The 24990-nt window shown below is 33.7% G+C and overlaps 2 protein-coding genes across 2 annotated transcripts; one reads left to right on the top strand and one right to left on the bottom strand.

The window, feature by feature from the left end:
• Window positions 1-978: 978 nt before the first annotated feature.
• Window positions 979-16585, bottom strand: Mink (Mitotic spindle and nuclear protein). Its single transcript, XM_089640951.1, has 5 exons — window positions 16454-16585; window positions 14407-16374; window positions 12950-13090; window positions 11759-11992; window positions 979-4749 (listed from the first exon to the last, which is right to left on the bottom strand). The coding sequence occupies exons 1-5, from the start codon at window positions 16473-16475 to the stop codon at window positions 4445-4447; spliced, it is 2670 nt and encodes an 889-aa protein (XP_089497077.1). The 5' UTR covers window positions 16476-16585; the 3' UTR covers window positions 979-4444.
• Window positions 16586-16748: 163 nt separating this feature from the next.
• Window positions 16749-21953, top strand: AP-2sigma (adaptor protein complex 2, sigma subunit). Its single transcript, XM_089640640.1, has 3 exons — window positions 16749-16825; window positions 16967-17116; window positions 20679-21953. The coding sequence occupies exons 1-3, from the start codon at window positions 16823-16825 to the stop codon at window positions 20952-20954; spliced, it is 429 nt and encodes a 142-aa protein (XP_089496766.1). The 5' UTR covers window positions 16749-16822; the 3' UTR covers window positions 20955-21953.
• The last annotated feature ends 3037 nt before the right edge of the window (window positions 21954-24990 follow it).

The raw sequence follows: 24990 nt of genomic DNA, 5'->3' as shown, positions 1-24990 counted from the left end.
GAATACTATCCCAGATAGCTTCTGTTTTTACTTTTATTTCTGTGAATTGAAATACAAAAATAATATATATAATAATATACAATTAATGTATTTTTAATAATTTTTATTTAAAACTCATACATAATTGCTTATTTTTTAACAAATAATAATAAAAAAGTTCATATCATGCATATCTAATTATTGCAACATAAAAGTTTCTTGTTATCTAGAAATATTAGAAATTAATCTTAACAAGTAATTTGATTAGTGATGCAACAATTCTTACTTATAATCAGAGGCGGTTCCTTGGTACGTGCATTTGTGCATTGCACTGCTTGTCTTCAATCTCCACATAACAAATTACAACGACATCTGTGCCCCAGTGATCGATGTAAGAAATTCGTAATTCCCGTCAGGTCATTATTTGAGCTATCTTCTAGTAAAAAAATTCCGCGCATTCCGTGCATACCCAGATATGCACAAAACGAACTTTTACCATACTACTAAAACAGCGTCGGGCAGTATCGAGACAGCCCGAAGTAGCCGAAACGGTGACATGAGCGAGACAGATTACACTCTTAACGTCAAATTACGTGTTAGAGCAGTGCAGATACATAACCAATCCGTGCATTATCGAAATGCTTTGACGACGAGTGAATTTCGCATCACTTTGATCATGCGTAATCCAATGCGTTTGGAATGGATTCGCTTAGAAATACTAATGTTCAATGTTAACGCAACAACATTAACACATTGGAACTCGTTCGCGGTGAAATCAAACGGTTTCGCTATATTTTCAACGATGAATTGAGTATCCTTTATTTTCAAGATAATTTTGTATTATTTAATCAGTTATTTTACAAATACAACTTAGAAGATAGAATGAATTGCAGTAGGTGTTCCCATTCTTAATTTGCTTCACCTAAATTACAGACTAGGTACATTTTAAAAGTGAAATGCACTGCTGGTAATTACAGTCACGGGCCGCGTCTGCTTATAATCAATATGATTTTTCACAATCAATAATCGCACAATTAATGACGGGTTTTTTCACAGAATTTGAACAATTTATCAATGTTCAAAGTTGATTTTCAAGTTCAGTGAAGGTTTAATTCAAGTTCTGTTATTATTTCAGTTTTGTGAAGCAACTGGCCAATAATGATATGATAACAGAACTTGAAAATCAACTTTAAAATTTGATGAAATGTTCAAATTCTGTGAAAGAACCCGTCCTTAGTTATTGAATAAAATTGAAGACAGATTTTTTTTTACATGAACTCCAAAACCCCGAGGAAAATAATATTCCTCAGGTCATATGTCATCTTTGGGGATGATGTGTGTAGGGTATTTCTGTGTAAAGGAAGGAGTGAACCAGGGTTTTAACCCATGTTGTAGGTTTAATATTAATGGAAAAAATATGGTTACATATAACATTTGTATCGTTTTGTTTTTCAAGAAGTTTAATTAGGCACATTGCCTTATTTGCATATAACGATACCATAATTTACAAATTAACAAAGGAATGTGTATAATCTTGATTAATTTTTGTGCTATTATTATTAGGGCAGATGTGGTGATGGATACTGTAACGCTGTCCAAAATGTTGGCTAAAGAAGGAGTTAATGCCACAGCATAATAACCCAAAAATTAATCACAATATGTAACACTTTTATGTGTACAAATTCAATAATTGATATTTATTAACATTCATAAACTATCTTACCAACATAAGAAATGGATAATTATTGCATCACTACATTTGATTAATCTTTATCCTAGTTGAGGTTTAAAACACCTATCGTTCAACACCACACACAATTGAAATTGTTTTCAAAAGTTTGACAGATATAAAATTTTCTCGATGTTTGGTTGTGCGTAAAAACTTCTTAATTTTAAAATATCACAAAGGTTTAGTGAAAATTGAAGTGTTCATACCACCACCCTTGTTACTTTGTACTATATTTTAATGAAATTAAAACTAAACTTATAATTTCACTAATGTATCCATCATTAATAAAAGCCACTATCGTATTATACATATTGAAGATAAAACTAACTTAAGCAAATAACAGCGCTTATAATAATTTTAAAAATAAATAAATAGAAGGTTGTCAATTAATGAACAATGTTAATCGTCGTAATTTTAATTTACCGCATGGTGACATATGAATTTTAGTTCAAAAGTTTGCCGTTAATCAAAACTTGGCGCCGAGCCAAAATGTCACCATTTTTAAATACAGTTTTGTAATTCAGTATTACGCACAAAAAATGAGATATAGATGATAAAATTGTATTTTACATAATTGTACAAAAGAAAAATACAACATAACACAATATAAGATGATACGGTTTCTTATCGATAAAACACAAGAAAAAGTTGCGAGTTGTGGTTTTGTTATAACTTGGTTTTAAGATTAAAATATAAACATAGAAATCACAATGTAACACATATAATTTGATATTTTTACGGCCAAAAGTATTATTGTGGTTAATTTATGCTGTGTTGTATCTCCTTTTTAGCTGCTAGCGTGTTAGCGTTACAGTGTCCTACTAATAGGGCAGATATGTAATGGGAAATTGTGGTGAAGTGTGCGCTTATGTATTTTGGTTTGAAGAGCGGTGAATGAGTCGAAAGGGAAAAGTTTTTGTAATAACGGATATTATCTCACTTAATAGAGAAGTAATGCCGACAGAACAACATCAATGTACTTTTGAATTTGTCACTCATATTCAACGGACTGTCTCGGCGTCTCGTTAATAGCATTAGTATTGCAAACAATCTCTAATGATGAAAAACGTTACACTTTTTGACGGGGCGTCTCATTAAGGACAGAGGTACAAAGTTAGCGTAATAATAAAATAGATTCTGTGAATTATTAAGTGTATTAGGACCAATAAATCTGAATATATTGATCATACATTATGTTGCCAGAACCATTGTCTTAGAACATATTTATTTATTGTTAAATTTAATTTGTAGAACTCCTTTTTAATTTTAATTTTAAGCCTAAGACACATTGCGCTGTAGGCATCAAAGCTTATTTGGGCATGGCCTTTACAGATTATACGTTGAGGTGTCACACTACACTATAATCTTCCTTTCCCTATGACAGGAGAGGAGGTCAGATCAATTGGGGAGCTGCTGCAGAATATCATTTCTTTGTATGGGATCTGTCACCTTGACCGCTGACAGTAGCGTCATTTTCAAATATCGCCTGGCTAGCAGATCACGGCATATCATCGTCGCCATGCCCACACTTAAAACATCATCTGTCAGGTGTGACAGGTCTGTACGGGGATTGTATGGCGAGCGATATGGTGTTACATATAGCGTAATGTGTCGGCACCCTTATATATTCAATTTAAAAAAAAAAAAGAAAAGTTTATTGATAAACAAGTTCTGCTGTGTAGTTACTATCACGCCTAGCAGCTGTTTCGCATTCCGAAGACATTATAAAACAGCTTGATAAACTACCATAACAAAATATAAAATTTGAAGACGAAACAATAACTACACAGCAGAACTTGTTTATAAATATATAAGTTAATATTTAAAAGTACCTTTGAAAGATAAAAACTTAGGAATCGCACTGTAACAACAGCACGAATCAATCATTTATTTTTATTCACTGTAGTTTTTACAATTACAAATTGTTCTTACCATTTGTTTTGCAATACCCATTAAATAAATACTTTATTTGTAGCTGTGTCAATACTGCGGATGATTGGTTATGTCACTGGATATAATAAATTGGAGATTTATCAGGAAAAACCTTTTAATAGGGTAAATTATATTATTACTATGAATTTCGGGAATAGCATCATATTTATATGTAAAAATAATGTTAATAATTATCATAAAGTCAAACTAAACCACAGTAAACATTCAACAAAATAATAACCTTAATTTTTTTGTTATGTATTCATAATAAATTTTAAAAATGTCTAATTCTAAAAGCTCTTTCACAAAAGTTCGAAGATTGTACAATATAAAAATGTTAGGTTGTTTTGCAAAATATGTATTTAAGACAATTTTGAATCCGTCCCCAGAAAGCATTAACATACTTTTGCTTGATTGAATTCACTGCCAGTAAATTTGAACCAAAGGTATAAATACGCCAACTAGTCTAAAAAAACTTAAACAATAATTATAAATCAATTAATAATTATTGATATGGCCGTTACGAAGCAAAAAAATTAGTAGCAACACTTTTTGTACACGCAATACTTTATTAACTAGTATTAATAATTATATTATTCAAACACAGGGGTATTTCACCACCTCTGAATAAACTGTTGATTAGTGCTGCTACTCATTGTTTATATTATGTTTCACCACTGCCGAGTAATGTTACCCATTAAGTAAATGCCTATTTTTACCGCCATGATTAAAGTTACTGGAATAGTTACTCAACAGTTTACTGAAAGGTGGTGAAATATCTGATTAATCTCGCGGGACAGGGATTTAGGTTGCCATATTTCTGGATTGCATCTGAAGTTCAAATCTTCTGTTAGTGCGAACCCCTCTAACGTAATTTCGGTTTTCCAATCTCTTCTTCTCGACGACAGACATCTTCTCCTCCCTCATGACCGCCTTCCGAGCTTCCACCTTGGTGGTGCTCTTGGGTTTAGGCACCGAGATCGCCTTAGGCACCACTTTCGGCAGTTCCACTTGCATTTTAAAGCCAAAACGAGTAAATCCTACCTCAGCAGAGTCCTTGGTGAAAGTAAATCCAGATGGTTTGTCTTTAGCTGGTGTTTTTCCGGTTGCTGCAAAAATATAACTTTAATTATTAATCCACGCATTTAAACAAATACTACAGAAGAATAAGGGAGTGGATGAATTTAAGTTTATCATTTTAAAAATAAGGTGAATTCTATTATTTCAACCATTTATATTTGTTTGATTTCATTATTACTGGAATTTAAGCGAATTCATAGAAAGCGTTGTATTATTAGCACTGTATATACATATTATATAGGCTTGTAAAGAGGGTTTATTTGGCTGGTGGCAATTCCAACCAATCCAGATAACAATTAATACATGAAATAATATATAAATTGTCAACAGGGGAAGTATGAGTTAGAGAAAGAAATCATCATACAAAGAGTAACAAAATTTAAAAAAGCTTCATAATAAAGAAGGGTTTACACAATTTAATATTATGCTATAACCGCTCGAGCGATGGAGATTTCCAGGTGTTCGGTTTTCGATTCAGCCATTCGATTTAATTGATATCATATCTCCAAATATTAATACAGAAACATGTGAATTGCGTGGCCTAAAGCCAATGAAACCACCTAGATTTCACCGTTTATCTTTTAGGGTTTATGAATTATCATTTTTTTAAATCGTTAAATTTATAAATCATTTTAATTCATAAAAATCACCTACCTAAATTTGGTAAGCCACCGCTCGAGTGTCTAAGTGAGTTTGATTTTAATTTTCAATAGTGCATTACAAAACATGATAATTTAGGCTACCAAAATTACGCAACTAAACATGACAAATCATATTTTTACTGTTTAAAATAAAAAATATATAATGTACTTCGTTGCTTGATTGCCAACACACAACTCATGTTTTAAATAAATAAAATAATCAATAAGTTTGAGGAACGATGCCTTGGAATTGTCCAAAGTAATTTTACAATATAAATAGTATCTTTATTGCATGTAACAATAATGTTTTCAAAGTGAGGTAGACGTAAGTGCAAAGAATGGTTTAAATTTAGCACATTAATGATTAAGCTTGTTACACACTAGGAATATAATATGTGGGTGTGTGGCCTATATCACAGTCCCATACAGTCATCACAGACGGGTAATATAATATATCTGTGATGGTTGAATGGGGTAGTATGGCCACGCCCACAAATTTTATCCCTTGTGTGTAACAAGCATCAGGCAAATTATCCTAGTAATTATTTCAAACCAGTTCTACTGAAATTCACATTTTTTCTATGGTAAGTTGGTACGAGTTTGTACTGTAATTTTTCAGAGACGCTATGATGTATGATTGAACTTTTACTTTGTGTGGTACCTCGTAATTTTTTTTATTTTTATTCAACACTATTTCTTCCTTACACTAACAATAATAAATATTTCCTATGCATTTAATAAAAAGGAATTGTGCTAGTGATGGGCATAATCAATAAATCCTTTTCAAAATAATTGACCATGTGTAAAAAAAATAAACATTTTAAAATTGTAAAAATTGGTTCTAATCAATTTGTCAACAACACATTTTAAAATGTTAAAAAATTCAGAATTAGTACCTAATCAAAGTGTTTTTAAAGATTTTGTAGGTATTGAGAATCATGGAATATCTAAATCATGATTAGATTATTGATTACTAGGATGCTTCAATTGTGCTCATCACTAAATTGGACAAAATATCTCTTGGTAGATAAATAATCAAAAAATATTTAACATAACTGAGAAAAAACTAAACGTGAATCAGTAATTACAATAATGTACATAGTTTTATTTAAAAATGTACATTTTCTAATGCAAATGCGGTAAAACTTTTAGATTTGTATTTAAATTTTAAGCGCCCCAAAAAATTGATTAAACTTGCACTAAAATTAAATTTAAAATAGGTTTTTAAAAAAATGGGAAAGCAGCAATATTATTTGGCTAATTAAATAGAGTCGTTCCTAGCTGGATATTCGGTTTACCTTCATTTTAATTTGAATGTTAAATTAACGTACTGAATAAATTTTATATGCTAAGTAATTGAAATGATTGTTCTTTTAATAAAATGTAACTAAACATTTGCTGAAACACATACACAAATGACGTCAGCATTTTTAGTTTACTCAGTTGTCCAATAGTAAACACTACCTTAGTTATACATCGACACTATCTACCTTTCTTCAGAAAATAAATCAAGTTAATACAGAAACCAATTTGAATGCCACGGTTCAGACGTTTTAAACTAGAACATAAAGAACAACGTAACATAATATTTAATCTTTTGTTATGGTAGAACGTTGACCTCACTTTTTCTTTAAACATTGACACTGCCTAACTATTTGTCATCTTTTCTTGATAAAAAAATCAAGTTAATACAGAAACCAATTTGAATGCCACAGTCGACATTTTAAACAGGAACACGAAGAACAATTATATCTTTAATTTTTTCGTGGTGGAACATTGATCTCACTTTTTCTAATGCATATAAGCTTGCCTAAGAATGAACCCGCAAAAGCACTATTTATTGATATTGAAGAGAGACACTAATTGAATTTTCTTAACCGAATTAGGTGATGGTAAAACTTTAAAGGGTCATTGATATTTTTGGGCATTATATATTAAAATAAAATAGGCAATGATTTTAAGATCTAAAAAAAGAAGGAAAAAAAATTGTATTTTCACTTTTCTTGCACAGGCTTGTGCGAATAATCAAGAAGTGCTCTTTCATATTTCATGATTAACTACTTGGGATCACAGAGGCCTATCTGCCTACCGTATAGGCAGATAGGCCCCTGTGATCCTAAACCACCGTTTGGGGCTTGTGATTTTATGTTTTAATTTAATTTAAGTTTTTTTTCTTACTGACGATTTTTCTAAATAGAGATTGAAAAATAAATAGAGGTCTAGATGCTTTTGATAATGTATAAAACTAATATTAGCAAGAACTCTACCCTACAAGGGATTTTACTTACATATTTTAATTTTATTCAAAATTATAAGAACAAAAAGTATTAATTTTTTTTTACTTGTAAATACTATTTTCAATTCTTAGTGGTCAGGAATTTTCAGTTATTCGAAGGCTGCCAGTTTTTCGATTGCATAGTGATAAATAATGTATTTTTGTATATGAAAGCATTCAGTCATGTCACATTTACTGCAGTCACATTAAAAGGCTTTGTTGAATTATGTACTATTTGGCACTAGTTTGGTGTCTAGTTACATTTATGTCAATTTGATGAGTGGGCGCGGATGTTGTAAATGCGTGACATGCTGTGTGGTTTGTTATTATGTACCAAAGTTTATATATTAATATTAGGATGTAACTTTGTAACACATATGCCATCATTATTCCTTAATGTGCATTTAAACAATAAATACAAAGTTGGAGAGTGACAACACAAACTTAGAAAAGGTTGAATTAAAAGTGATGAATTGTTGTTCATTTTGAATTGTGCATCATTTATAAGGTTATAGATTTTCGTTTAACATTTCTAAACAAAAGGTTTTCTGATTTTACAAAAACTCTTGCTTATTTGAGGTGATCTTTTGTTATTTTTCAGTATTCATTTTGTTTTCTCTACGACCTCGAATAAACCTTTGTAATGTAATGAATGATAACATTTTATTTAAAAATAATTTGTATATTATTATATTTTGTTGTATCGCAGAAATAATAATGGTTGGTGAGAAATGCTGTCAACGAATGAATTTGGGGATGTGAAAATTTCATAAGCAAGAAACTTGATATGTGAGCTGCATTCTAAGAGAAAGTTATATTACCGGAGCTAAATTGGTTAAAATACATGAATTATTTTAAATAATATACTATGTATTAAATTATAATACATGTGTATTTTTATACATTCAAATTGTCCACCGATGAAGCACATATTCATAGCTCCTTCCGTGACCGAAGTAGGGAATTGTTAGATTTGTATAACAATAATAATATGTATTAGTAAATTTACTTATAAATAATAATTATTGATAATATCACGTTGGATGTTATTGTTTAAATGTTGAGTGATAGAGAAATAGCTAGTGATCAACGCAAGCTTTTGAACAGAAATGTCAATTTCGGCTGATTTTTTTATTATGTAAATAAATTCACATTGAACTAACGAAATTCCACGAACGACACATCACCAACGGGATTTTTCCATGAAATTACCACCGCTTTTTAAAGTGCAAATGATTCAGTAGTGATGACAATGAACATTAAACGGAAAGATTCATCGTGTGCATGTAGCGAGTCGATGTTTGATACATCGTTGAGATTTATAGAAAGGTTTATATTTTTAATAAAGTTTTGCTTCTGGACGAGCGACGTTACCATCCACTCGTTTTACATGCCCTTCGGTGTAAAGTTGTGGAGAGCGACCCATTAGAGTAGGATAGACCCAACTTCTTGTGCGGAAACTGACGAAGGAATTGTATTGCATGATCAACTAGTCTCACTAACAAAAATAATAATTATTGTAAGATAAGAAATCTAGCTATTTTGCCGCATCCATATTTTTAATTGTGAAATAAAGATATTTGATTGATATTTTTCTTTTATTTATATAATATATTTATAAGCTTAACCTAAAAAAACCCTTCCCACCACAAGATGGCTGGACAAGTAATAAAATACAGACCAAAAGAAGCCACCATAGACAATGCAGGTGGGAGAGACAAGCTTGAATTTTTCTTGTGTAGTTTTGTTTTCTTATTTGCCTATTAATTGCAAACAGTATAGTTACAGGTCTCTTGTTACCAATTACATGATTTAAAAAAACTCCTCTTTTTAATTGGTGCTGGTAAATTACATGGACTTGATTTTCAACAATCAATACTTCTGCAGAAGAATTCTGAATTACGCACTGAGAGGAACCACACTTCAATACCTCCGTCCCAATTCCAAGAGGTGTGTAACACACATCCTAGACAAGTGCGAGCAAGTATCAAGCAATATTCGAACATTAATGAAAAGACTCAAAATATTATTACAGTCGCAACTGATTTCATTGCCCTTTTGACTGCAATTTTTTTATTTGTTGGTTGGGAACTGCCTCGAAAGCTAGGAGAGTGGACTCAACAGTGTGTGGATATGACTATTGGATATTTACAGGTAACAATATAATTATTATTTAGTACTATTTAATTAAGTCGTTAGCAGATATGGAAATGTACTTTTGCAACATACTAACGATTCACTATAAAAGGGACATTAATATTATCAGTAATTGAGGTACTATTATGTATTGCATATTATTATAAGTTGAATAATATTTATATGTAGTCTGTGATTGAATTCATGAGTCACTCACAGCCAGACATTTGCATATCTGTAAACTGTATTAAAGTCTGATACCGAGGTCAAGGATTTGAATCTGACGGGAATCTGTGACCTACTGCAGCTGTACAAAATTAATGATAGTGGTAATAATTATTAAATCTATTTTGGCAAAAATGAGTCAAATTGCAGCTCTGAAATAGCACGGTTGAAAAAGAATCCAAATTTAAACACAGTCTTAACTTCTGGAAAATCGTTCGTGAACAAGTGACAAGAATTTTTTTCTGCCGACAAACCGTTCATGTATTGCTGGCATTAGAATTTCGCAACAGTTGGAATTTTTTGGTATGTGATTTAAACCTTTATGCCATGAGAAAATGCATACATTTTTTTAACAGAATCGCTTGCACTTGAAACACCTTAGAGTTAATTTTTGATTTTCCTCAAAAAGGGCCTAGCGTTCCAAAGGTTAAATCCAATTAATAAGACTACTAACAGGACTGTAGATAATAGAAACAAAGAGAGATGTCATGAAAGGGTGTCAACTATAGTCGAGCTATGTCCAAACTGCATGGGGTATCAAATCTGGGGAGCCAATGAAAAGTATACGTTTAGTAAGTGTGTAAAAATAAAAGGCGGGTGTGATATAGAGATATTGGCGAAACTTTTGTGCGCGAGGTTTCTTGCTAATAATGGTTCATTGGCCCATCTCCGTTGTTTTATTAGGCAACTCTGGTGAACTTTATTCAACAGTTTGATAACGGAAAAGGTGAAAGATAAAGAGAGATACAGGATGTTAATATTAACACAAATATTTCAAAAATAATTGTTATCTATATGAACAAAAAAAAACCCACTTTGAATGTTACTCATTCAAAGTGGATTTTTTTTGTCAATCAACTGAATGAGATTATTAAGAAGCAATACTTTATATAATGTTGATTAGTAATACATTATTCCGCTAAGTCAGCTTGCTATCTATTTGCGAATCTTAAAAACGCAAGATCTTACAAGTGTTATATAGATAAAACGGTAACATACATCCATTATAATTACGACTGTCTCAGAATAATGGAAATAATATAATGTTCCGTTGCAACTGCCTGGAGTTTGTGGGATTATGGCATCGCCACTTGGGGTATGCTGTAAGACTGAAGGTAATGGGGAGGGAAAGGAGATGGGGAAGAGGAAGATTAGGTACCTGTATATTTAGATCTGGTCACTAAACATGGCTAAAGCCATTTGAAGCAAGGTTTTGATTCGGAATTATGGTCTTTCACCAGGGCGATACCGAGATTATAAGACAAAAAAAACACATCAAATTTATTTGTGTGTACCACTCGGTCTGGAGGTTGTCAATACTTAGTGATAAAAAGCAATGACTAAAAAAATGGAAAAAGAAGTACTTATATCTACGATAGACTTAAACCGAAATTTTACTTCTGTAATATTTGTTTTATTGTTCGAATTCACCTAACATGATAGGCGTGTAAACCTTAGAATAAAAAAGAAAACTATAATTGCCTTCCACGCAAATTGGAACGGAAACAAATGTCGTCACTGACTTAGTACCTTTTGGATCTAGAATATTTAGCATGCGCTCTGTCTCACTTACACTCGTCTGACATTGTATATCTCCATCCCATTTGAATTTCGTAATCATGGTGAAATGCAGTTTTGTAATGGAAATTTAAAATCCGATTGGCCAAAAATTTGGATCACGAAACACGTCTCACAAGGCATTTCTTGTGTTCTTTATTCTAGGGTGTAAACGAATTAAAAATAATTAATAAAAATGGTTACTTTTAGGCAAGTCAGTCAGGGTCTTGGAGAAGAGCAACTCCTTGGCCCTCTCCACCTTCCTGGCCTTGTGCTGCACCAGCGACTCCATCTGCGCAAACTGCCTCTTGTGCAGCGAGGCAAAGTCAGGCATCTTGCTGCGGGACACTGGGCCGGCCGGTATCATGCCCGACTTGGCGGGAGTGGTGGCCAAACTGGCCATGGAGGCGTTGCCTTTACCGGCGTACAGATGCTTTCCTGGTGGGATATATATTACAATTCATTGAAACATTGGCCAAATCGATGGGCATTTTGCTAGCTATAGATGAAGGAATTGGCTTTATTAGAGTACAGAAGGTTCTTCCCCGGTAGATTAATTTATAATTAATTGAAACATTGGGCCGCCACAGGCAAAGTTGGGAGAAGCAAATCCAGAGGCTGTTGAAGTAGCAGAGGACAGGGATGCATGAAGGCACTGCGTCGAAGTGAGATGAAACAATGACCAAATTGGAAGGTTATTTGTGTGTTATAGATAAAAGTAATGAACTTTCTCACTTATTCACAACCCCAAAAACTGAGCAAGTGTCCAATTAGTGAAAGCGGCGAATTATATCGTACATACAGGGAAGTTCATGCGATTTCACTATAAAACCAGTCCGCAATTAGAGTCCCCATCAGAACTCCTATAGACTATGTTATACTATACTAGCCCGGAATTTAATAACTCTGAAACAATTATATTCAAAAGATATTTTAATTTACGCATTCAAAAACCAGGATAACTTTGAACATAAAAACTTGGTTCAATTCACATTATAACATACATTCCACCAACCTTCAACTAAAACGACACTAGGACAAAGAAAATTGCAATATTCCTCTATAAAAAGATACAATATCCTCTCTATTACAATAAACATCATTAAAAAAATAACTGACTTCAAAAGAAATATTAAGATGTGGATTATGGACACGGGAAAGAAGAATATAGATATAATGTTGCAACCTAACAAAGATTAACGCTTATGGTGTATTTTTCTTCTAGATACTGACTTATAATTTTCGTAAATAAAAAACATTTTCTTGAACATAAACTTCACTTAACACAAGTTAATTCATAAAATAATGTCTAAACTAAGCCTCACTAAAGAAGGTTGGAATAAAAAAATCTGAATTAAAAATGGAGATCACAAGAAAATAAATGATTTAGGTTACCCGCAGATACAGGTGTCTTGGGATTGGCCAAGCGACTGCCAATGGCAGCTAGTTCTTTTGGAGCCAATTTACGAATCTTTGCTCCTCTTGATTCTGCATCATTTATGGTGACCGAGCAATTTCTGGTTCCTGGCTTGCTCGCTGAGAAAGAAAACATTAAAAAATGTATTTATAATAATAATTTATGCATTGCTAAATTATCAGATTATGTATAATCTTTTTCTGTTACTAACTTGGTAATAAAGAGCCATAAACTAGTTGATAAAGGTAGTAAACCTTAATAATCTGAAAGTTACTTAATAATGCAGCCACATAAATGGAGTTATGAAGTCAAATTCAATAATCAAAGTGCTGCTTTCTAATAAAATTTTCTTCAGTGGTTATATTTTATTTTTAAAATAATGTTAATTTATATTTACGATAGCAGTTGAATGAATGCATACATGCAGTGACGGCATTTAAAATTATGAATAATATAACAGATAGCCCATCATATCTCCTGGAATGCTATGTATCCCACATGTACTGGCTGGCATAGTATAACACGAGGTATGACGCTATTAACCTTTTGAACGCGTCAATTTGCTCCGTTTTATCTATACCCGTACGCGGTACATATTTTCAAATACCTATGCACGCAATTAAATGTCAAATTATAGCATTCTGGTATGATTAATTGGACTATATAGACAGAACAGATTATTCTCCACAATATGAAAACAAATCCTTGTGTGTCAATACTCTTAGATGTTTATAAAAACAAAAACATAAAATTTCATACAAAGACGTACCGTATCTTTTGAATGTGGTCCCGCCATTCGCTCGGCGTGTGTGTACTTAGGCCACTGCGTTGATAGACACAATTGGGACACCATGATCACTTATCATTTTTAGTTATGAAAAGTTGTGAATAACATACTAGTACTAACACCATCCGTTGACAAAAATGTAAACTAAAGGACTAAAAGGCGCACTTGATTATCGATCTTTTTTTATGAAATACAATTTTATTTTTGAGAAATTCTTGTAGATGTCAGCATCGTGATAGTTCTACAAATATCAAAGTGAGCAAGAAATACATTTATGACGAAAGAGCGCTGGAATATCGGCCGTCAAAGTTTCCGTATCAACTGTTGATACAGCCGCGTGTGAGTATAGACTTTTTGCCGTAACAACAGTTGATACGGCCGCGTGCAAAGAGTTAAATAATATGTCTAAGACTGTTGACATTTTTAACAGTAGCCTCGAAGGATTCAAGGGGCATGTAAATGGCATTAATTTTAATTTAAAAAAAAATTGTTTTTCAAAGTTTTTTCTCGTTAAACTACAACTAAGCATAATAACTAACCTAATATGTTATTATATTTAAAATTAAAAGGTAGTTTTTAGATGTTAATGAAACATAAGCATAACTGCAACAACTGGTAAAACAAAAAATAAGGTAGATAAAAACTAACCCGATTGAGTAATTATAAAACTTTTGTTAGATCCCTTCAGATTGGACTTGATAATTTTTCCGGCATTCGTTAAGTTAAACGTTTGAATTTTATGAAGGCGGGAGAAGCCTACTTTGCTTTTGGCTTTATTGGTTGATGCCTCCGGCTTCTTCACAGCGTTTGTCTCTTGTTCCGACTTCTCAAGGGAGTGGGTTACATTCAGCATGGGTGTTCTCTTCACAGGTGTTGAATTCTTTTCGATTCTGTTACTCTTCCTTAGAGACTTCTCAAGGTGGGGCATAGGTGTTCGGCCGGCAGATCTGACGGAAAACGTTGGGCAAATATTTTTGAGTGGAGTGGCTTCGATTCTGTTACTCTTCCTTAGAGACTTCTCAAGGGGGGGCATAGGTGTTCGACCGGCAGATCCTACGGAAAACGCTCGGCAAATATTTTTGAGTGGAGTGGCGAAAGTCAAAGTGTCTCGGGTGGTGTTACTTCTGTCCGCAGCCAAGGAGCCCTTTCTGGGAAGTATCTTACTTGGACTGGATTTGGTGAAGGTGGAATTATTTGTACTGGCGGTACTTTTGTCGGAAGTTGAACTTTGTCGGGGGAAAAGTTTGCAAGGGCTAGCGGCTGAAAACACATGTCGACGTGAAAAGCTGCTCTGATTGTGTGAATTGTCATTGTGAGTTTTGTTAAAGGTTAAATCCACACCAGGTACGACGAAAGTGTCGTCTTTTGTGTATGTCCCCTCCCTTCGGAGACTTTTTCTTGTTTCTGGAATACTTCCTGGTAAAATCTCTTCAATGCCGGATATTCTGATATTATTTTTAGACCTGGTCATGAATCCCGAAGCATTGTTCAAAGAATTATCTTTAGAGGATATATTTATAATTGTCGATGATGATTTCTTTTGGAAGGAAGACTCATGGTCAGATAAAATGGAATCATCAACCAAAAGAGGAAACGTCTCGTTATGAATTTGCGAGTGATCATCGAGTGAAGATTCAGCTATAGTTTGAGGAATGCTGGCAAAACTAGTATTTTTCTCACTTTGTTGACTGTCATTTGACTTTTTACTCTTCTTTGTAAATGATGAATGTTTAGAGTCTGAAATGTCAAATCCTTTAGCCGAAGAAAAGCTCAAGTCATATTTATTTTCTTTAATAGGATATTCTGGCCCCCCAATTACGGAGTGGTACGATGTCTCATTTGATACGCTTGAAAGATTTTGAATTTTTTCATTAACTACAGGTGATTTAGTATTTGACTTCTTTTTGCCCTTTCCTTTCATTGCAACCGGTTGGTCACTCGGCACCTCGGAAGGCACAGAGTTAGACCTGGCTCCCCTCCTGATCCTGGGTGCAACGGAGGCTCTATCTGTAGATCCTCGTTGAGAAGGTAATGACAATTTGGTATCCGGGGATTCATCAACAGTGTTGTAAGTTGTGTTGATGACTTTATTTTTATTTCGCTTAGTTGTTTTCTTCTTTGTCAAAACAGCGGACTCGCCATCAGGAGTAATTACATTTTCTTTGTTTACTTGAGTCAACTGTTCAGATAAGGATTTACGTAGAAAAATTTCAATAGTCGAGGAATCTTTCTTATTTCGCTTAGATTTTCGAGCACACACTTTTACTGGGAGTTTTGAATCTGAGATTGCTATTTCAACTAAATCAGTAAGCGCCAACGGTTTCTTTTTATTATGACCTCTGCGGTTAATAGCGATTTCAGGCGTAGTGACGGTGTCTACCGATTCTTTACGAGAGCGCGTATTTCTGGCAGTTGGAGGTTTTATTTTGCTAACGTGAGAATTCTCTACGTTATCTGTTTTCTCACGGAGTGCCTTTCGATTTTGCTTTTCTTTCGGAATATCTGCACAATCTGTTACTTCATTGGCGGCATTTTTATTTTTCTTGGATCGTACGGGACGCTCAGTTTCGTCTTTTCCCTTTGGAATTTCGTTAGTAATTGGTTGGGCCGTGCCTCCTAAAACAGAAGAAACAATGTTATGTATGCATTTCAAGGAAGATTTTAGGAAATTAGCGCAAAAATAAACTCCACTTACTTCTTGTAGTCCTCGTAGACATGTTAGCTTAGTATGGTTTTCGTTTTACACAGCGAAATCAAAACATTTATAACATCACGTTATGACAGTTAAACAAGCGCGAATTCAAACGCCAAACAGCAAACAAACGACAAGAGTTTAAATTTTTTGAACAATATCATAGATATTTTTTTCGAGGCCGTAGTGTTGGACTATTCAAATGGAAATATCGATTTGGTCCAAGTACTGACGTAATAATATAGTTTTTGGAATTGGCATCTCTTAAAATTTATTTCTAATGTTGGTTGTCATGCGAAGGGAGTTTCTCCGACCAATCGTTAACAACTTTGCGTACGTCAGCGCCGCCGTGAAGTGTCAAATCGATCGAAAATGGTATGTGATGTGTAAAATTGTGAAGAATATTACAAATAAATAATATACTGTTTTCCTAATTAAATCACTTAAATTCTTGTTTTGCATTAACCCAGCAGTTTCATTCATGGTTTCGACATTGACGTATACTTTTTGTTTCAGATTCGGTTTATACTGATTCAGAATCGCGCTGGGAAGACTCGATTGGCGAAGTGGTACATGAATTTTGATGATGATGAGAAACAGAAGCTAATAGAGGAGGTCCATGCTGTTGTTACAGTGAGAGACGCGAAACACACAAACTTTGTAGAAGTGAGTACATATTTCAGTATTTTTATTAATGATAATATTAATTTGTCCAAAATATTGACAGGAAAAGTTCTTAAAAAGTTAAAAGGCAATTTTTCCATAAAATGAAACAACTGATTTTACCCGGTTTGGGCTGTTTATAAATGTTAATGATTGGTGAATGCAAGTATTGCGGGAAATACATTATATTTTGTTTATCATTCTATATTCTGCTAAAGATAACAATTCTTTATCACATTTTTAATTAATTTGACACTGCAATGCAAACTGCGGCGGGCGGTGTTGATAACATTGCTATTAGTTATATCAGTACGGGTTGTTTCACAGAATTTGAACAATTCATCAAATTTCAAAGTTGATTTTCAAGTTCTGTGAAGGTTCTATTTAAGGGAATAGATTAGGCATTCACAGCATTCAAATAAGGAACGTTTCAGGTGCCTAAATCAAATTACCAAAAACTGACTAAACACTTCTAGCATTAACCCCTAGCCCATATATATATATTAGATATACCTACCAAATGACAGTGTGTGTTTATCATCTTCTATTTTTCAATTATTTAATATAGTTAGCCACTAGCCAATGACTAAATCCATTAGGTTCAAAATTGGTAGCTATTTTGAAACTTTGACTTCTTCTAACATGACTCAGATCATTTCATGACTCACTCAAAATATTTGCCATTTTTTTGTCAGTGGCTTTTAACTCGTTCACTGCTAACGGTCTCGGTCGGAACTGTTCAGGCATAGATCATTTGAGTAAAGTTCATCCTCAAAATTTAGTGGCAGCAAACCTGTTAAAATAGTAGAGTAAGGATGCTATTTACCGGGTACTTTTTTTTGATCAGCCATAAAACGAAGAAATGATTGAATTTTCTGAAAATGAGTTTGTATGTGTATAACTGTATTAATCTTTTATCATGTATGTACAATAAAAATAATTTTGCGGCCGTACTTAAAAACACAAAAGCAAAAATATGTGAAAGGAGAAATTTTGTCTTTGAAAAAAAGAGGTCCTTATATCGGGTACCATACCTGCCTTTTATCGGGTACCCGGTGATAGGATGCCTACCATTTATCGGGTACCCGGTAATACGCATAAAAAGTATTTCTACAGGTGCTTTGAAAAAAATATTTGTTTTTTTTAATAAAACATAGTAATTAAGTTATAAAAAGTCTGTTTATTTTCGTACTGTTAAGTTCAACCGTTAAGGCAAATATCACATATGAAATCGAAATTCCCGTCATCGGAACATTCTACGTGAGCCCATTTTTTACATGCAATGCATTTTATCCATTTTTCTCCTCTGAAATTAGATGAATATGCTTTGTTACAGTAAACGCACGCTGCATCTTCTTCATCGGTATCTGGATCATCGTCGGTATCCATGAAAATAACAGAGTCATCGTTACTCTCACCACTGCTGGAATCTGATGTGTCCACTTTTTTTTGCTTCCGTTTCATCTTCGTTGTATTTTCAGTTTTCGTCTGTTTTTTTATAGTGCGTTGTTTACCTTTAACCAAATTTAATTTACTGACGCCTTTCTTATCTTGTTTAGCTAAAGACTCACTTAAATTGTTTTTGTATGGGGATCCTGAAATTAAACAAGCAGATCCGGTTCTTTTACTTGTGTTAGGTTTAACAGTGGGTAGTTTTTTAATGTCAATACATCTAATGGGATCATTGCTTGAAGATGCAGCAGGGGTATCTACAGTGCCAACAGTTGCCAACGCCTGAGTGAGATGTGTGCCAGAATCAAGTAACTCAGCTTCTAGCGTAATATTTTGTGATTCTTCCGGTTCTGGAACATCGTGAGCAGCAAAATCGTGGTCTCTGAATATGAAACGATTGCAAGGAAATATGCCACTTTTGCGGAAACCATTGATGGCCACTTCAACAGTTGCACTACGTTGGTATGCTTGCCCCATAAGACTTGCGACTTGTAATGGAGTCACCATTCTTCCGACATTATTCCTCAACCACGTAGTAACAGCTTTTGAATAATATGTTTTAAATGGCCCCATAAAAGCTAGGTCTAGCGGTTGCATCTTATGAGTTGAATGTGGGGGTAAACAAATTATTATAACGCCATTGTCGCGGGCCATGTTGATTACGTCAATATTTCGTGTATGCGAGTAATGACCATCAAGAATAAGAATAATTTGATCCCCTTTAGAAGGCCTTGTGTATTTAACGAAGTGGCGAAACCAATCAGTAAAAATATTTTGCTGAACCCAGCCTGAAGGATGGCACGCCGATATAGCTCCAGGAGGAGCTCCATCCATGAGTTCTGCTTTCATGTTTTTTACGGGGAAATATGAGCATCGGAGGTACGTAGTTGCCAGATGCACTCATACATGTTATAACAGTTATGAGGGCTCCTCTTTCTGCAGATGTTATAGCTCCGACTTGCTTCTTTCCTTTCAGCGATAATATTTTTGGCAATTTACTTTGCACAATGCTGATACCGGTTTCATCTACGTTGTAAATTCTAGTTGAGGAATTATCAACATTGTCTAATTGTGCCTCCAAAATATCAAAAATTTTTGAAACATTGTCTGGGTTGAAACCTTTAATACGTGCCAAAGACGTGCCTTGGGGCTTCCTCTTGGAAAGATGGGGGTGTCTCTGTAAAAATAATTTAAGCCATTTTGCACCAGCAGACCTTTTTTCGACGTTAAACGGATGTGGTATTTTGTTTAAATCGGCAAGTTGAAAAGCTAAACTTTTGACATCAGCGAGAGTGAGTCCGTAGAACCGTTCATCCATTTGAATACAGTACTGCACAAGCTGTTTTTCAAATTCTGCTGACAGTGTAGGCTTTCTTCTAGCCTTCTGGGAAATTAGTTTGTCGATGCAACTTATTTGCTTCTTATTTCTTACGTAATCTTCTAAAGTAGTCTGTGGGACATGGAACTCCCGGGCTGCTTTCATATATCCCATCGTTTTGTTTTGAACAGCTTCTATAGCTCTTTTCATATCTGAAGGATCCCATTTTTTGCGTGTTGAAGTTGCCATCTAAAACAAATATTAGCTAAATAAATTAAGCCTTTTATCGGGTACCCGAAGTTGGCCATTACCGGGTACCCGGTATTGTGGATATCACAAATCTGAACAACGAAATGATGACAGAAACGTAACAGAGCGATGAAATGTCCAAAGAATGCATGTCGTGTGAACTTAACTACATAAGTTAAAAGAAAAATAATAATAACTCTAAAAAACACTTTCCCTTGTTATCAAAATATGCCGTGTTAAAACTGCCTTGATAAACTATTTATCAGATTTTTTGCAAAAATGCCTGCCACTTAATGAACATGTGAGTGACGGTTGTCGATCTTCGCCTTATAATGGCGGATGGTAAGATCTCTGTTTTACCGGTCGATTAGTTCGCGCAGTTGGCACCAGTTTCGACATAAAGGGGTACCCGGAATTGGGCAACTACCCGGTAAATGGCGTCTTTACTCTATTATTTTCTATGTTACTTGAAATTTTATGTTATTTACACTTCTTTTTTGTTGTTGAATGTAACTAAACTAATACATTATTATTTCTTGTTTTCAGTTTCGCAATTTCAAGATAGTGTATAGAAGATATGCCGGCTTATACTTCTGCATATGTGTGGACGTGAACGATAATAACCTCTGCTACCTCGAGGCTATCCACAACTTCGTGGAGGTCCTGAATGAATATTTCCACAACGTTTGCGAACTCGACCTTGTGTTCAACTTTTACAAGGTCTACACTGTTGTGGATGAGATGTTCCTCGCCGGAGAGATACGGGAAACCTCACAAACTAAAGTTCTCAAACAGCTGCTTATGTTGAACTCCCTGGAATAAGTGTAACTCCTTTATAGTAGCGGTAAATATAATATTATTATCTTGTTTGATTGGCACAACTGTCATTGGTTTAGCCTTAACAATGTTGGCAAACTTCGTGGATCACGTATTCGATAGCCGCGTATTTAAGGTTAAAGAATTGCCCATGAATAAATAATATTAAACTATGCTGTAAGGCCGGGGAAAAAAATACTTGTTCAATTGTTTGGACATTACTAAACCTTTTTTCTCTTTCTGTTGCATCTGAATGTATTAAATATTGACCATTTGAGCTTCTGGAAAAACACAGTTTTTATTCACATTTGAGTATTTTGTTTAAAAACATACACAGAAGGTTTTTTTCATTATTTGATTCCTTTTTGTCAAAATAAATAAGATGCAGTTTTTGTCTACCATTTCAACTGCATAGCAATTAACAATGTTTTGTTTGAATGTAAATTTTAAAATAAATCAATTTAGTCTCTGCTTTACTGTGTTTTCCAATGTATTCTAATGCAACTATGAAATATTTACACTGAAGCAAGTTTATGATGTGAATCATGGAGTATCTGATGAAAACAAGCATCGTCTCTATCCATAGCTAACAATATTGTTGAGTATTCTTAATATATTAACCTGTTCGCCGATAATCACATCATATTATGCGCAAATATTCTACTCTTCATGCAGATATTTGTGCTTTTGTTTGTCAATATATGTATATTATGTAAGCCGGGAAAGCGGAGAAAAGGTTAATATGGATACATAATACATACCTAATAAAATGTACATAGGTAAATACTATACTGATTTCTTAATTTTATGTTTTAGCAATGATTTATGTGAACCACGGTGAAGTGCGCTCAACAATTCATTCCTTTATCTATTTATTTATATCTTTGAAATGTAAGTGTAAATTTAGAGGCGGTATTACACCTGTTTTAACTTGCGCATTTTTTAACCAATGCTTGTGTTGAAATTTAGCAAACAGATCAATTTAATTTTAGTGTGGAATCTCTAACATAGCCAATCTCTAACATACCAATTTCTGTAGAAAGGAAATTCTGTTGTCTTTCCTTTCATTGACTTGTTGTTCTGACAATATTTGAATCAACTATTCCTTAGTTTGTGTTTACAGCACAACTTAGTTCTGTACTTCTGTACCTAACAAAGAAATATTGTCTGTGTTAACAAAGATTTGGTTTTTTTCTAGTGTCATTACAATATTGTTTCATCTCTTTCAATAAGCAAAACAATATCTTTACCTCGGGAGTCAAAGGTCGGTTGTCTAGTTGAAAAAAATTGATGAGTGAGGTTTTGTTGGTTTTAGTATCAATCCAGAGTCTAAAATTTTATATTGTAACATTGATTGTGTATTATATTGTTACTTCAAAAATGTTACATAAATTTAGCATCTTTGAATTTATTTCAATTGATATTTTATAATTATCTAACATAAAAACGAATGACATCCAATCTTTGCTTTCTCAGCTAAAGATATTATAAATTATGAATACAATACATTTTAAGTCGATGATTATGGCCGTATAGTTTGATGAAATGTCTTGTCTTTCCAATATTTAAAATAAATTTTATTTAAAATAATTAGCTAATTTTAATAAATACATAATCCTTCAATGTACATACATAATATCATGAGCATAAACGGGCCATCATATCACCACAAAGGAATTATGTAAAACCAAAAATTTTTTGTCAAATGTAAAGAACCAGAAATTACATTGTTAGAAAAGTAATGTGAATATTGACGGAACATTACTTACTCATAAATACTCTTAAATGATGAAGTTATGTTATATTTTGAAATGTAAAATAAATATAATTATTTCATAAATATGTTTTTTTATTTCACTGTTTTTCCGTTTCAAGTTTCTTAAATACAGAAGTCCTACGGAAGTAAGTGAACCTTTGTGGAACATGATGTGTCTTGTTCTCAGATGTCTCTGGTTCTAAACCTGGCCAAGTGCAAATAAACGAAAAAGTATGAAAAAGACATCACGAGAGAGCCTGAAGATAGGAATACATATAAGAGTGTGAACAGTTGTTTTCAAGTGCCTCTTCTTCATCGTCTGTTGTAGTAGTGGTGGCGAATCGCCGCCTATCTCATTGGGAGCTCAATATGTTGGTCTTTTCCACAATTATAAATATATTATATTTTTCCCTAGATCTCAAATCACTGCACCAGAGATTAGCGACCTAGCAACAAGATACAATTTGGCGATTCATTAAGGCGTCTGTGGCTAAAGAATATAATATTGTAGGTTATGAAATGTTGTTTTAAATTCCAAAATCTCGATTTATGCAAGAAACTGTTTTTAAACGATTTTTTATATGAAAAGTATCATCTTCAGTAATCAACTTATTTTAACAACAACTTAAAATAAAAAAATCTATTGATTCTAGCAAAATACTATTCCATACAAACTGGACACCGGTACCTGAGGCTGTATTTAGAATCTGTAGAACACAAGGCTGAACCAGTTGTGGTGCAGAACCTACTGGGGGTAATCCAAAACCCCAGGGCTGGCCTTGTCGCTAGTAAAAGAGCGTGTTAGACGTATTATCAGCGCCTTGGCCCCTGGGCTCCTTAGCGCCATGGCAAGTCAGTGCCCGGTGCGGACTACTCCAGTTGCACCTGTTCAGGACCGGCCCTGCATAACCCCAGTTAAACTGGCAGTAATTTTAGTAATTACTGAGGGCGCGCCCCCGGTATGCTTTATTTCATAAAACGTACACAACGGTAATAAAATTAGCAGAGGATGAGGTAAACATTTATTAATTAAATACTTATTTGTTAAGAATTTTACTGTAAAAATAATATGATATTATCGTTATAAAGATTATATAAGTTCCTGTCCTGGACAAATTATTTCTAGATTTATAACATTTCAATTTTTAATTTTACAACAACTTGAAAAAATATATTTGTTTTCTTTTTCTTAAAATTTTATTTGAATTTTTTGTTTATTATTAATTTGTAAAATGTAACTAATACAATTTTATTTCGATACAATTTTATGCGGAGAATACAGGACGCAAATGCGAATGGTAGTAGAAGTCGTGGACGCCCAAGGGAGACATGGCACGATCAAGTGAATCAGATACTTGAGTCGGGCCATGTCAAGAGTCAGAATAATAGAAGAGTATGTATGAATGTGAATGAGACAAGAAGTGTGTGCCAAGACCGAGTTGTTTGGAGATCTCTAATATCCTCGCTGCCTACCCCTTTTATTGAATTTAAATAAATAAAATTCTTGTATTAATTCACATTTATATTTGGATTCTACATATTTATTTATGTATATGTACAAATAAAAATATTATGTATTTTAATCATCGGTGTAGATACTTATTAATACTACGTTTTTAATATAAATGTAACCTATGGTAAGGGTTCCTTTAGTATTATAAAAATGGTCACTGCCACCTATCATTATTATAAGAAGCAAGTTACGACATACATTCCTTTCATCTCCATGATGATGTGCATACGAGCTCTGCCTGGGAATACTATAGTCACTACACATAACTTAACTTGGAAATAGCTTAGTGGCTTATTGGTTTGGCAAACTTCATACTGATGGAGTTACTTACAATATTCTCACAACATAACTTTAAACAATTTGTGGTGCGGGCACATAGACTGCAGCCTTGGTAGCCTGCGCATAAATACGACCCTGTCCGTGCAGTTAATGTGTACTAGCAACATTAAGGTTTGCATACTCGCACGATTTTCAGCTGAAGCGCTACGAGTATGTTTTGTGTGAACCATTTCTAAGAACAGAAAGTCCCATAGTTGCTGATTTTAAAACGCACATATGGCTTTCAATTAGGACGGCGCCTTTTTATGGGAATTCAAAGCACAAATGCACTCTACAGAAAACCTCCACTGCATGTTACTCTAGACTAGATAATACAGTCTATTGATAACTATTCCGATATCTCAATTCATAGTATAATTATTGTATTGCTATAGACCAGAGGTTCCCAAAGTGGTCTATATGGAACCCCAGGGGTCGATGTTGGCTTGCTGGGG

The sequence above is a fragment of the Hesperophylax consimilis genome, chromosome 16 (assembly GCF_061612785.1).
Source record: "Hesperophylax consimilis isolate HC1 chromosome 16, BYU_Hcon_1.0, whole genome shotgun sequence".
NCBI classification, from domain to species: Eukaryota; Metazoa; Arthropoda; class Insecta; order Trichoptera; family Limnephilidae; genus Hesperophylax; species Hesperophylax consimilis.
Note: the sequence above shows the minus strand (reverse complement) of the source record. Positions and strands in the feature narration are given on the sequence as shown.